A 12,658-nucleotide genomic window follows, 5' to 3' on the forward strand; every position below is an offset into this window, starting at 1 on the left:
TTTCTTACATTTTTATCCCCTTCTTTCTCTCCTTATCTCTTTTCTTTTTGAGTATATATTGCCAAAGTAAATAAACAAATATAACACRACTATTGCTAAAGCATTTGGCAAACCAAGCTCATTTCATCCTCAAGGCATTGTTCTAAAAAAAGAAACTCACAAAATTCCCAGCATCAGATGCACTTTTTCTGTCTAAGGCCATACTTGCAATAATTTATAGTGACAGCAGCAACTGAATGGCTGTGCCTCCTACTCTCTATAAAATAGCAGTTTTCCACATATATAAATATATATGTACATATATATGTGTGTATATATCACAAGAAGCTATGGGTACTATTAGTCACTAATTGGAAATAAAAATGTTAAGTATCAAAGCATTGAYTGAATTATTCACATTTTGGTCACCACAGTGTAAGAAGCACATTAAACAATTAGAGACCATCCAAAGGAACACCACACGGATGGTGGAGGGTTTGAGGGAAAGCCCTATGAGGAGCATCTGGGATCACCTGATCTGTTCAGGCTGTAGGAACTGAGGGGAGACTTCATCCCAGTGTATAATTTCATTATGAAGGGAAACATAGGGGTGGGTACTGATCTCTTCTCTCTGGTGATCARTGACAGGACATGACAAAACAGCATGAAACTGAGTCAGGGGGTGTCTAGGCTGGATATGAGAAAGAGGTTTTTCACCCAGAGGGTGGTGGAAAGGCCCTAGTGAGCACTGGAAAGGATTCCCAGGGAAGTGGTCACAGCACCAAACCTGTCTCAAGAAGCATTTGAACAACGCTCTCAGGCACATGGTGTGACTCTTGGGGTGTCCTGCGCAGGGCCAGGAGTTGGATGCAATGATCCTGGTGTGTCCTCTTAGCTTTTTCTATAATTCTACGATTCTATGATTCTATGATTAAGGGTTTATTTACTGCCTTAGCAATTTGGAGTGAAGTAGTCATTTCAGTAAAAGTAATTTATGATTATATTTTCATTCCAGGGCCACTAAGAACTATATAAATCATATAACTTAGGCACAGATGGGGTAGCTGTACTGTTTGTCACAGGGTGGCTAGACAAGAAGCAGAACAGATTTTGCTAGTCACAGCCTGTGCCTAAACACACGAGACAGGAGCGCTTCCCATGCTGTGGGAAGGTGCTGTTAAGTTTTAAGATTAGCAATTGTGCTGATTACTTGGTTGTCCAATATAGCAGTAAGAGAAGTTGCAAGACGTGTAGCCTTCTTGGCAACAATTAAAACCTTGATTTATACTGAGCAACAGATAGATCACAGTTTGCATTCTGATGAGCTGTTTTACATTTTTTTTTTTTTTTGGTCCCTGTAATTGTAGTCTCTGAGAACTTCTTCAGTCTATTCATTCTCTGCATATCTTCAGCAGACAGAGAAATCCTATTGTTCTCCTTTATAGATGGGAATCTGGGGCGAGGAGAAATTAAGCTACTTACACATTAGGTTTTCTTTGAGTTCAGTAAAATCAGTGCGAGATAGACGTGTTAAGTAGCTGCAATGATCTGGGCACAAATGGCTTCCCAAGGCTTTGTAGGATATATGTGATAAAGCAGGGAATTGAACTGGAGCCTCCCATCTCTTCGGTGTCTGCTATAGGGCATTGGCAAACTATCTTCTCCCGCTTCTAAGTCTAGGTGAGACTATGCTGGGAAAAAGTTAGAAAGAGAGGCTTGCTGTTAGAGTGGGATGAACAACAAAATTAGTTTACTGCATTTCCAAATTAAACTGCAAGCTGAAATTCTGTTGAACCTTAATCACTGCCCTCCATCTTTGGGAACCAGGAACTGATGAAGAGAAAGCCTTTTTAATGGGTGCAGGATCAGGATCAGTCATAACCCCATCAGGCCTGTCACTGGACGCCTCTGGCAGTCCTCTGCATTGCAATTAAATTTGTCCTAGGAAGATTTTTAGCTATTTMTGCCTTCCCTAAAACTGTGGTCTATTTCACATATGTGAGCAGTGAGCTGAAAATATTCAAAAAAAGGTGTGACTCTTTTCCCAGCCCAGTGGTATCTGGATTGCCTTCTTCCTTGTGCTCTTGCAAAGAAATATTGGTGAAATATTTCTTTATATTATTCCTAAATCTTCATAATTATTACAATCAGTTTTTAAAGACTAATGGGATTTTCAGGCTAATCATCCCCAGTTTTTCTTCAGGTGCACACAGTAAGAAGCCAAACCTTTCTTGTGAGAAGAGCAGTGGTTAGCTCTTAAGAGTGGTTAGCTCTTAAGAGTGGTTAGATCTTAAGGTTGGACATACACAGTGGTTAATTCCCCTGACCTCTCCAGAGAGGTACATCACTTCCATTGAGGTAGAAAACTGCAGAAGTATGGTGATCCGTGGTTTGTTCTCACAACCACATGAAGACACCAGCCTACATGCCTGTGGGAAGTTCAGTTTTCACACAAATATGTGACCAGCCATGCTGCAATCTTCTCTGCTCAGTGTTGTAGCTAAGTGCTGCCATCCAGCTCTCCATGAGCCAAAGGTGCTGTGTTGGAAGCTGTGATGAGAAATATTGTGCATTCTTATCAAGCCTGCTTTTGTTTTTTTTTTTTTTATATAATGAGGCTTTCATGTCCTCATAAGCCCTCTTCTCTTGATGGCTCRGGCTTAGCAGATATCAAATTTGGAAGAAAATTGTGTATTCCAGTTTCTGCCATGCTGCATCACATTCCATCATGTCCTTTGCACTGCACTAGCACGTCAAATCACATTGGCTTTTGATGAGTCACACAACAAGCTTTGGCACCAATGTATTTCAGTTGCAGAGTAACAGGTAGAACAATTCTTTAGGGATGATTTGGATGCCTGCCTAGTACAAAGCAAAATGAAACAAAAGGCCCAAAATGTAATGCTGAGAGTTACAARGAGAATTTTGTCACCAAGAACATTTAAGACCTGGATGATATGGTCAGTGCATCACAGCAGAAGGTATAAATACATATATATCTTTCAATATTAGATTGTAGAGATTTAGTTTTGGCTTGAAAAAAGAATGATTAAAAACACTTGAGATCTCTCACTAGCTGATTTTGCACAGCTTCTGTCAGGTTTATTGCCTGTGGCTTCTTTTACAGGCAAAGTAAGACCAGCTCAGAATAATTAATCCTTTTTCCCCTCACAAAGAGCAATTTTACATGAAATGAAGGTTTGCTGTCACCTGAATAGAATTTGTGGCTTCAATTGTAAGTCACTTTAAAGAGAGAAAATCTTTCACCCAGGAAAGAGAAAAACAACCAAATTGCTACACTTAGGATAACTCAAGTATTTTCACTGAGACAGCATAAATGCAGGCACTTTGCCACTTTCTGTCTTTTGGGCTGCTTGTCCTCATGCTAAAACCGTCCCAGTGATGGAAAGATGTGGTATTAATAGCTGGGGAGCAMATATAGAGGGCACATAAATAGCCCAAAGGAGAGAAAGCACTTGTCTGTGCCCCAGGAGAGAGAAGGGAAAGGCTTGAGCAGACAAGGGCTCCTGTCCACAGCATTCCCCTTGCCCAGGAGCTGKGGGAGGCACAGGGTACTCTGATGGGGTTTTGGACACATTCCTCAATGACAGAATCAAATARTAACTCCAAAATAAYTGAGTACTTTAAAAATCATTGAGTCAAACTGTTAATCTGATGCTGCCAAACCCACAGCTAAACCATGGCCCTAAGTGCCCCATCTGCACATCTTTTGAATGTCTCCAGGGGTGGTGAMTCAACCACTTCCCTGGACYRCCTTTTCTAATTCCTGACCATCCATTTAGTGAAGAAATTTTTCCTGATATCCCAAGTTCCCCTGGCACAATTTGAGGCCATYTCCTCTTGTCCTATTACTTGTTACTTTAAAGAAACTTATTGCACACCCACTGCACATACTCAGAGCTGCATGTCATATCAAAGGTGAAATCAGTAAATAGCCAGTTTTAAGCAACTTYGGGATTTCACCTTACAAACTYGGTGGGYTYTCCTCAAAGCTCCAGCTCTTGGRATCAYGTGATTTAACAAGACACTGCMATTTCAGTATATRTTTGCATGCAGAAATGCAGCAGACTTCAGAATTTTRTGCTGTCAGAATAAAAGCTTGAAATGTCATTGATGTGCAAGAAAAAAGACCCTGAGTTCTTTTTAAAACATGTCACAAATTTAAATTAATTCCACTGATGTCACAGTTAGTTCCACAAACTGACATCTCARTACTTCAGTGTACCTGTACTATCTGATGCCATAAGATTTGCAGCACAGAGTGTGTAACTTTAAGCCTATTTTAAGTCCAGTAGACAAGTCTAGCAAGTCTAGCTTGAGTTTGCATGTATTCCATAGCTGGCTGTATATGACACTCCTGATTTCACTTCTAAAAGCCATCAAATCATTTCTGGTGTCCAGACTACAGTAGATAATAGAGCTGGRTTTATCTGCATGTAGCCTGAGTCTCTACACTGAAAAAAACAAATCRCCCAAGATTTAAATCTTAGCAGTGAGTGGACAGAGAAATAATAAGGAAAGAGAACATTTCTATGTGAATATTTTAGGTTTTTTTCACAGTCTACTTGTGATCAGAAAGTTTCTTGCCATTTCTAGGCAGCAGGGCCAATCCACCTGGGAACAGCTGATCAGCACCCTGCATTTTCAAGCATAGCAAATGTACATTGGCAACAACCTGGAGATGCAGATGGCCAGACCGTGTGACCTCTTTTGATCCAAGGGAACAGGAAACAAAACTAAGTGATAAAAGAAACCACATGAAGGTCATCTCCTAAAAATTGCACACAGTATAAGTGCACAGAATCAGGGCTTGTAGGTCTGCCAAAGTGAAAAAATACCTGTGTTCCCCATTTATCTTTACAGGCCGAAGCCGTGCAGACATGTTTGTAGGAAAGAACAACTTTTCTGCAAGTGCCTTTAGACTCCCTGGTGAGCCAGATCACATTGGGGACATTGAGTCTTGCACTTTCCAAAAGTCTCTGGGACCMAAAGGCTTAAAAGTCAGCACTGAGAAAATCAAAACTCATGTCCAAACAGTTCTGCCTTGGCATTGTGARATGAGAATTGAGAACAACTTCCTGAATTATTTCTAATTCGGAAACTTTCTTTCCAATTAGGAAGCTTGGTGCACAGTCTGAGGAATTTGAGGGAGCATATAGACAGGCATTCAAATGACACTGGTAAATGTTGACATTTTAGAAAATATGTTGAATATGAAGGAAAAAGCCCCAAGGGTAGGAATTTCCCTTGAAATGGCCAACAACAACTGGCTGTTGGGTCACTCTTTTACTATTTTTTTCAGCAGCATCATTTTGATTCCTTTTGATTTAAGTTCTTCTAAAAAACAGGCAGTCACACTAAATAAAGCAGAATGGTCAAATCAAAGCAGAATGATTCTGACAATGATGACACAAAGCATTCTGACWTTTTTCAGTGGCAGAAGTACTAATGAAATTGCATGCATTTCACAGAAAAAAATGTTTAGTTGTGAATTTTCAACTTGCTACTGCTTTAGGATAGCAAGCTGTTTTTTCCCTTTGTCTTCTTGTTGCCTCAAGCAGATGAGCATGCCATGTATTAAAAAACTCAGAGTACCATAACATGTCCACAAGGGTTATATGCCAGCATCTCCAAAATGGTGGCAGTGTCTGAGGTCTCAAAAAGCTGCTGAGCATAAGCAAACAGGGACAAGAAGTTACCYTCAACTGCTCATTACTGGCTTACCTTCTGAAAGCTCTCTTAGCTTAATCTGAGGACTGTGAGTTTGTTCTGAGTACCCTGTATTACAAGGGGTCAAGGCAATTCCTAAGGTGTGTATGCCTCTCAGGTTTGGAGACATGGTCTTAGAAGATACTGTAATAGGGGAAGCAGAGGCAAAATGACTGGTGATGAACCAATTTAAAAAAAAAAAAAAAAAAAAAAAAAAGAGAGAGAAGAAAAAATGGATGTGGGTCTAGGGCTGGTTTTTTATAGCATTCCTTCTCTGCTGAATGTATTTGCATATAAGCTGTTGTCTCTGTTTATTTTCTGCCCCTAGACAACACAGCGTGGATTTTGACCAGGCGCTCCGGCTTCAGRCAGCACGAGCAGAGCACCTTTTACCTGCCCATCCAGATCAGCGACAACGGGCGCCCGGTGCTGAGCAGCACGGGCACACTGACCGTGCACGTGTGCAGCTGCGATGAGGAGGGCATGGTCATGTCCTGCAATGCCGAGGCTTACGTCCTCCCTGTCAGCCTAAGCAGAGGGGCACTCATTGCCATCCTCGCCTGCATCTTCGTCCTGCTAGGTAAAGCCGTCACTTCTTCTTCTTCTTCTTAGGAGGGACAGACTTTTCAGTTCTGATCCACCAAAGGTGTAGGACCCAAACACACACACACATCTCTGCCAACAAACACATACCTAAGGGGCCAAATCAAGGACAAGAYGGTGCAGTCAGCTACATATGGCTTCAGACTCTGGACTGTAGGAATGGGGGGAAATTATAGCCTCCGAATATTTCTGCTAGATGCCCAAAGTGCTGGGGTGTCTAATATGGCCGTGTTTTCCTGCAAGGGTATTGCACTGGGAAGTACTGAGAGTTGTGGCTGGGGCCAGATTAGCTTTTCATCCTTCTCCCACAAAAAACAGTACACTAGCTCCATTTTTATCTTTTGGAGAGGGATATCCTCACCTCCATCCTTTTTCCTTGAGACACTACATTTAAATGGTGTCTGTGCTGTGGTAAAAAAGCTGAGCATCTTGCATGAGTTCTGGCTTCACAATTAAATTTTATGCTTTCTTTCCCCAGATATTCTACATCCCCTGTTAGCTATTGGTATCAAAAGAACTTCAGTTCCCTTGTTCACTCCCTCAAATCAWGACATACTATTTCAAAACACACATCCCCTGAAATTTCAAGGGAGCCAGTTTGAGAAGCAGTGTAGTAAGAAAGAGGAAAGATTCTTTAAAAGTGCCTCAATTCTGGCTCTTCTTTTGAACCTCAAGTTCAAAATTTCAGGATTCAAAATCTTTGCTGAGTTCTAGCTCTGGGAATAGTCACCAAGTGATRGCACATTTTCAATAGCAAAGGGGCCTGGTGCCTGTGTGACAATTTCTCCCCATGCTAATCAGTGGGTGGGCAGTACCAGCACTGCAGTGCTGCAGGAGGCTTGCAGATAAACAAAAAAAATCCTTGGAGCAGACTAAGGGGCTCACTCTGCATTTTGCTGTGTMGGCAGATACATGACTGTGGTGCCTTAGCACCATCCATCTCTGTCACACGCAGTGGCCAGCCCAAGAGGCAGCCCCAAAGCAGGYTGTGAAACCCACCCACAGAGCAGAAAACAAAATATTTCTATGGAACCATGCTGCTGCAGATAAAYTGTTACTGACCTCTGAGCTGGCTCGCTTCAAAGTGGCAAGCACCACTGGATATACATGTCCTAAGTGTCACCAAGAGTTAAAAATTAAGGGGACAGATTAGCAGGACCTCAAGYTACTAATTTTGACTGGGGAGTGAGAAAGAGAGATTTCTACACCCCTCAGCTTGCAAACACAGCAGCTCTTTAAATCCAAGGGGCTGGTTGGGCTCACCCAGGGGAAAGTAGGGCAGCAGAAAGTCTGAAGCCCTGGCAAGATGTGCCTCCTCGCTGACAGCCCCGTGTGTTGCTTGGCTCCCGCAGTGTTGGTGCTCCTCATCCTCTCCATGCGGCGCCAGCGGAAGCAGCCGTACATCATCGACGAGGAGGAGAACATCCACGAGAACATCGTCAGGTACGATGAYGAGGGCGGCGGGGAGGAGGACACGGAGGCCTTCGACATCGCCGCCATGTGGAACCCGCGGGAGGCCCAGCTGGTGGTGAAGAACCGGCAGGACATGCTCCCTGAAATAGAGAGCCTCTCGCGGTACGTGCCTCAGGCGTGCGTCATGGACAACAACGTCCACAACTACGTGCTCGCCAAGCTGTACGAGGCCGACATGGACCTGTGGGCACCTCCCTTCGACTCCCTGCAGACGTACATGTTTGAAGGGAAYGGCTCGGTGGCCGAGTCGCTCAGCTCCTTACAGTCCGTGACGACAGACTCAGACCAGAGCTACGACTACCTGACGGACTGGGGGCCGCGCTTCAAGAAGCTGGCCGAGATGTACGGGGCCACAGACAGCAGCGGGGCTCTGTGGTAACAGACRAGGAATGGCAGAGGGCTTTCCATGTGAAACGGTGTCCAGCTCGGTCCATTCTCATCAGATGCTTCCATGGACRTGGGTGAGGCCTCCTAAAAAAATAGCAATACGGTGCTTGGATGAGAATGGGAAGAAGGTTGCGATTGAAGGTCTCTCTGGATCAGCTTTACTCAGTTAAATTAAGTCACATTTTTGAAACTATGAAAAACAGAAGGAAGGAAGTTTTTTCCTGTTTTTTACAGCAAAAGTGGAGAGCTCCACACCTGGAATATAATGACATTGCTCTCTCYGTCTCTTCCTTTCTCTCCCCTTTGTACACGGCAGCTTACTGAGCTCTATGCATCAGGGTTCAAAGATCTGTAAACTCCAWCTGTAATCTCCAACTCACTGAGAAATTGTCACCACAGAAGAGTTGCTCCCCACTGGTTATTTTTTTCCCCCATTAAAAAGGAAAAGAATTGCTTGCTAACAAGAAAAAAAAAAGTCCGCAAAGCAGAAAATTGAAACTGGAATCTCAGAGGGCTCCTTGTAAACTAAACTTTTCCCTCTGTTGCTAACAGAGTTCTTTTTAATTCCTTTAGAAACAAGGCTGAGGTTGGGGTTTTTTCCCACATGACTGAGAGGGCTGGGGAAGAGGCTTTGAATTTCTGCTCTAGTTTAATGGCTGATCTGTGAGTCATTGGCATTAACACTAATCCCTATCCTATCAAGTTTGTGTAAATTTATTCTTGACTCTTTAAAACCATGACTCTGCTAAACTGCTCAGAACAAAACCAGAAAATCTGCCTCTTTTGCACTGTAGATGTCTCTTCCATGTGCCAAATGTGAAGATTAGATTCTACCAATGAAAGCCAAATAAATTTTAAAATAAGAAAAAGCTATATTTGGTAACTACATGGGTTAGATGGGCTTTCCTAATCTGTGTGAGGTCAATCCAAGGGATGTTTACATACTGTAGATAACCTACTTGAACAAATGCAGTATTATAGACCAATAAATGGATGTAAGAAAATTACATGTATAAGTTTTGTATATTTGTTAATTTTGGTAATAAATATGATGTACTGCATACAGTACAGTACCTTAGCACCTCTTTTAATAAAAGTTAAACAGAAGGGAAAGTCTGATGGCAATTTATTGACTACTTTGCTCACARCAGTTAGTGCTTATCTGCAGCTTTACATGCCTTGAGCATCAAGAAAAAAAAGGTTCATCAGCATTGTGTCAAGGAGACAAGGCTTCAGTTTGCAGAACCAAGCAGATTGTCTGCTTCTTTTATCATTGTTCACTTGGACGTTGCCCTTAGCAGTGAATCAGCCAAGTACAGCCCACCAGACTAGTAACTSTTCTATTCCAATCATGCTGAAGTCAAAAGTCTTGCCTGATTTTTATTTAACATTAAGGCTGGGGCATTGGTAGGCTTGGAAACCAGTTACACAGCCCTGACAGTCTCATGCCTTCAAAGACATGACAGACTGTAAGATGAAATATCTATATATTCTACTCTGCAGTCAGTTTGGCACCTGGACCATCTCTTGATTGCATGTGTAAATRAGAAGAGCTAGGAAAATGACACTAACACAAGTTTCATGGAAAGTGGTGAAAGGCCTCTGAAAGCAGAGCAACCTGCAATGGAATTTGCAGATTTATTTCTAGCTAAGGAGTCTCTGTACCTCATATTGCCCAGAAAATAGATGTGCACACATAACCACACAGTTACCACACTTTTACTGCAGGCATGCCATGCTCAGCTCCTGTTGCAAATGGGCACAAAACATTGCAGCCTCTGCTTTGCCTAATCTTATGTTGTACCAATTTAAGACAGGAACCTTGTTTCCACAGGCTTATACGCAGTCATGCATCCTTGGAGAGCCATGCACCCACTAAGGAAAAAGGATTTTTATGAGTTCTTGTTTGCTCATCTGACATGATGTAAATCTGTGCCTTCACAAACATAATATGGCATGGGTTCTACTTACCATCTGAACATGCTTTACTCCATTGCAGAAAGAACACTGAAAATTATTTGGYAATGATTCTTTTACTCATACCTTAGCCCTCACCCTCATATGTCCTATTGATTTTGAAGCACTAGACTAGAACTGCAGCCWTCACAATCAAGGAAGTGTTGTAATGGACACAAAGCTGCTGCTGAGACTCTGAGAGCTTCCTCACCTCCTGCCACCAACAGACACCACAGAACACAGGCAGGAGGACATCTGTTCTACCACTTCCCTGTCTGATTTAAACATTCATTTTCTATATTTTAAGCAGATGCCTCTTTCTTCTTAAAGCCCCAACTGTTATGGCTCTGTAACSTTTTTAGGCAGTTTTCCACTGCACAACACTCTGCTGAAAGCCTTCCATGGCAAGTATGAGGCATGTACCCCTCACAGCCATACAAGCCAGCAATGCACAATAGATGACTGTCCCTCCACAGAGCTATGATTTGGTATTTTCAGGCTATTACTGTCTCTCCCCGTTACTGTAGTCACAGTTAAAGTAACAAAAAAGCCTCTAGACTGTTCTTCATATCCTGATACCATGATGGTTTAATTCTCCTGCTATAGACAGAGTGGGAGGATGGGGTGTAAAAGTACAGTCTGACATTATGATGCCTTAAACCTTTAGCATTTACRGAGAGTTTCCCCAAGAGGAGCTGCTTCCCATCTGTTTTGACTCTACAGAAGCCCCCAGAAGTGGTCCCTACAAGACAGGCCATGCAGCAGCCAGGACCAGCTTCCCAAGCTGTGTATCTCCCCGTGTGAAAAGACCAGCAGTCCTTTTCCTACAGCCTTGTGCTTATGCCACAGGGCAATTCTTAGCCTACCTTCCTAAGCTGCATGTCATTTTTAGGCTCTCTGACTGTCCTCAGGTTTGCCTCAACTTGTGAGCACAGTCAATAGCTGCACAGCTTGTTTTTGTAACACCTACCAGCTGGTGTTTAGTAGTCACTTGGCAGCCTGGCACTTTTTTTTCCATTTTATGGAACAGGTGACAGTGTTTCYGCAGTCTGTGAAATCTCTATGCCAACAACCAACACTTGCATCTATCACACTGCCACAAACAAAACTGAAGAACCCACTGGTCTTCCTAATGAGATTTAAAGAGGATCCATTTCCAGATCAGACACATCAGGGCTCAGCAGGTCCAGAGAAGAAGAGGAGAGAAGACTCCAAGCCCAAAGGAAGTGCATGGCACCTCAGACTGTCAGTGAAACAAGCACGCTGGCACACAGGTTCCTCAGCCTCCAGCTCAAGGCAGGCCTGGCCGTGTGCATCAACATCTGCAAACCTAAAACCTGCTCATGGTTCACAGCCAGGTAGTTCCGCCTGCCATGGTGGAGGRACTGGGCTTTGCCACGCCACCAGACACCTCCAAGTGACAGTCCCAGTCCTGCACCCCTGTGACACCCACTCCCTATCCACTGCCCTGCCCTGGTGTAAGGGSAGAAATGTCAGAGGGTCAGGACAAGGTGCCAGATTGCCCTCACCAATGTCCCYGGTCCCCCGGTGCTCCAAGGTTGGTCTGACTGCACAGAGCTTTTGTCATTATTCATTTCACTTTGCTCCTCTGATGACATTTTTTTCTACAGCTGCCAGTTCTCAGGGAAAAACAAAAGGACTTACCATCCAGGAACAATCCCCTAGTCTCAGCTGTGGCTMCAAATCAGTGGTTCAGAGGAGAAAATAACAGAGCATGCAAGTCATTTCACTAATTTCAGCCACTTAAAAATTGAGCATATGGGCAAAGCAATCCATCTAAACTCACTCTAACTAACAGAGTAAGACAAAGAGTGATTCATTCCCCCCTCTTGGCCATCTGTATGATGCTATGGCCCCCTGGAGCTGCATCTCTCTCAGTTAATGGCCTGGCCTCTAGAGATTCCTCCCTGCTGCTCAGAGTCTGGCCCTAGGCATGACATTGTCAAGCCCTCTGCTCTACATTTGGTTTTACAAGTGACCATGGGCAAACACTGAAGTCTCTGATGTTTTCCTTTCCTTTTCCCACCTCCCATCCCTGTCTTGTTTAGGTGGATTGCATGGCCTGGCACTCTTACTCTGCATTGGTCATCACTGCTAGGCTTTGAGCAGCGCTCTTTAAGCTATCTGTCAAGGACTCCAGATCTCTTCAGAGCCAAATACAATCTCAAGAATGCATGAAAAGAGYTAACATCATTCTCCTTGCAACGCTGCCTGTCATTTGCTGCTGCATTGCCCATTTATCCAGCTTTATTACGCCCCTCTTGATTTTGTCATTTCTCCTCCAGCTTTTATTGCTCTTAATCATGTTATGCTGCCATCGCATTTGTTGCCTAAAATTCCCTTTTTGACCATTCATTAAAGCCAATAGTGACACAAATCCTTGGGGGACCCAGAAGTTATATTTTGGTCACCTTGAAATATGATTTATTAGCCTGTACCAGTATTTTTCTTGATGCAATTTCCACACAAAGCATAAGCTAGAATCTGCTGTCTGAGCACAGCTCCCCAG

The 12,658-nt window shown here is 43.3% G+C and overlaps 1 protein-coding gene across 1 annotated transcript in view; it reads left to right on the forward strand.

Moving 5' to 3' along the window:
* CDH20 (cadherin 20) overlaps positions 1-9,274 on the forward strand; it is a 117,119-nt gene extending 107,845 nt beyond the window's left edge. The window contains exons 11-12 of the mRNA XM_057373152.1: positions 6,038-6,289; positions 7,665-9,274. Of these exons, the coding sequence (XP_057229135.1) occupies positions 6,038-6,289; positions 7,665-8,164 (752 nt within the window). The 3' untranslated portion in view covers positions 8,165-9,274. The remainder of the gene's footprint in view (positions 1-6,037; positions 6,290-7,664) is intronic.
* The last annotated feature ends 3,384 nt before the right edge of the window (positions 9,275-12,658 follow it).

Source organism: Malurus melanocephalus, unplaced genomic scaffold (genome assembly GCF_030028575.1).
Source record: "Malurus melanocephalus ecotype Western Australia unplaced genomic scaffold, MMel_1.1 scaffold_187, whole genome shotgun sequence".
NCBI lineage: Eukaryota > Metazoa > Chordata > Aves > Passeriformes > Maluridae > Malurus > Malurus melanocephalus.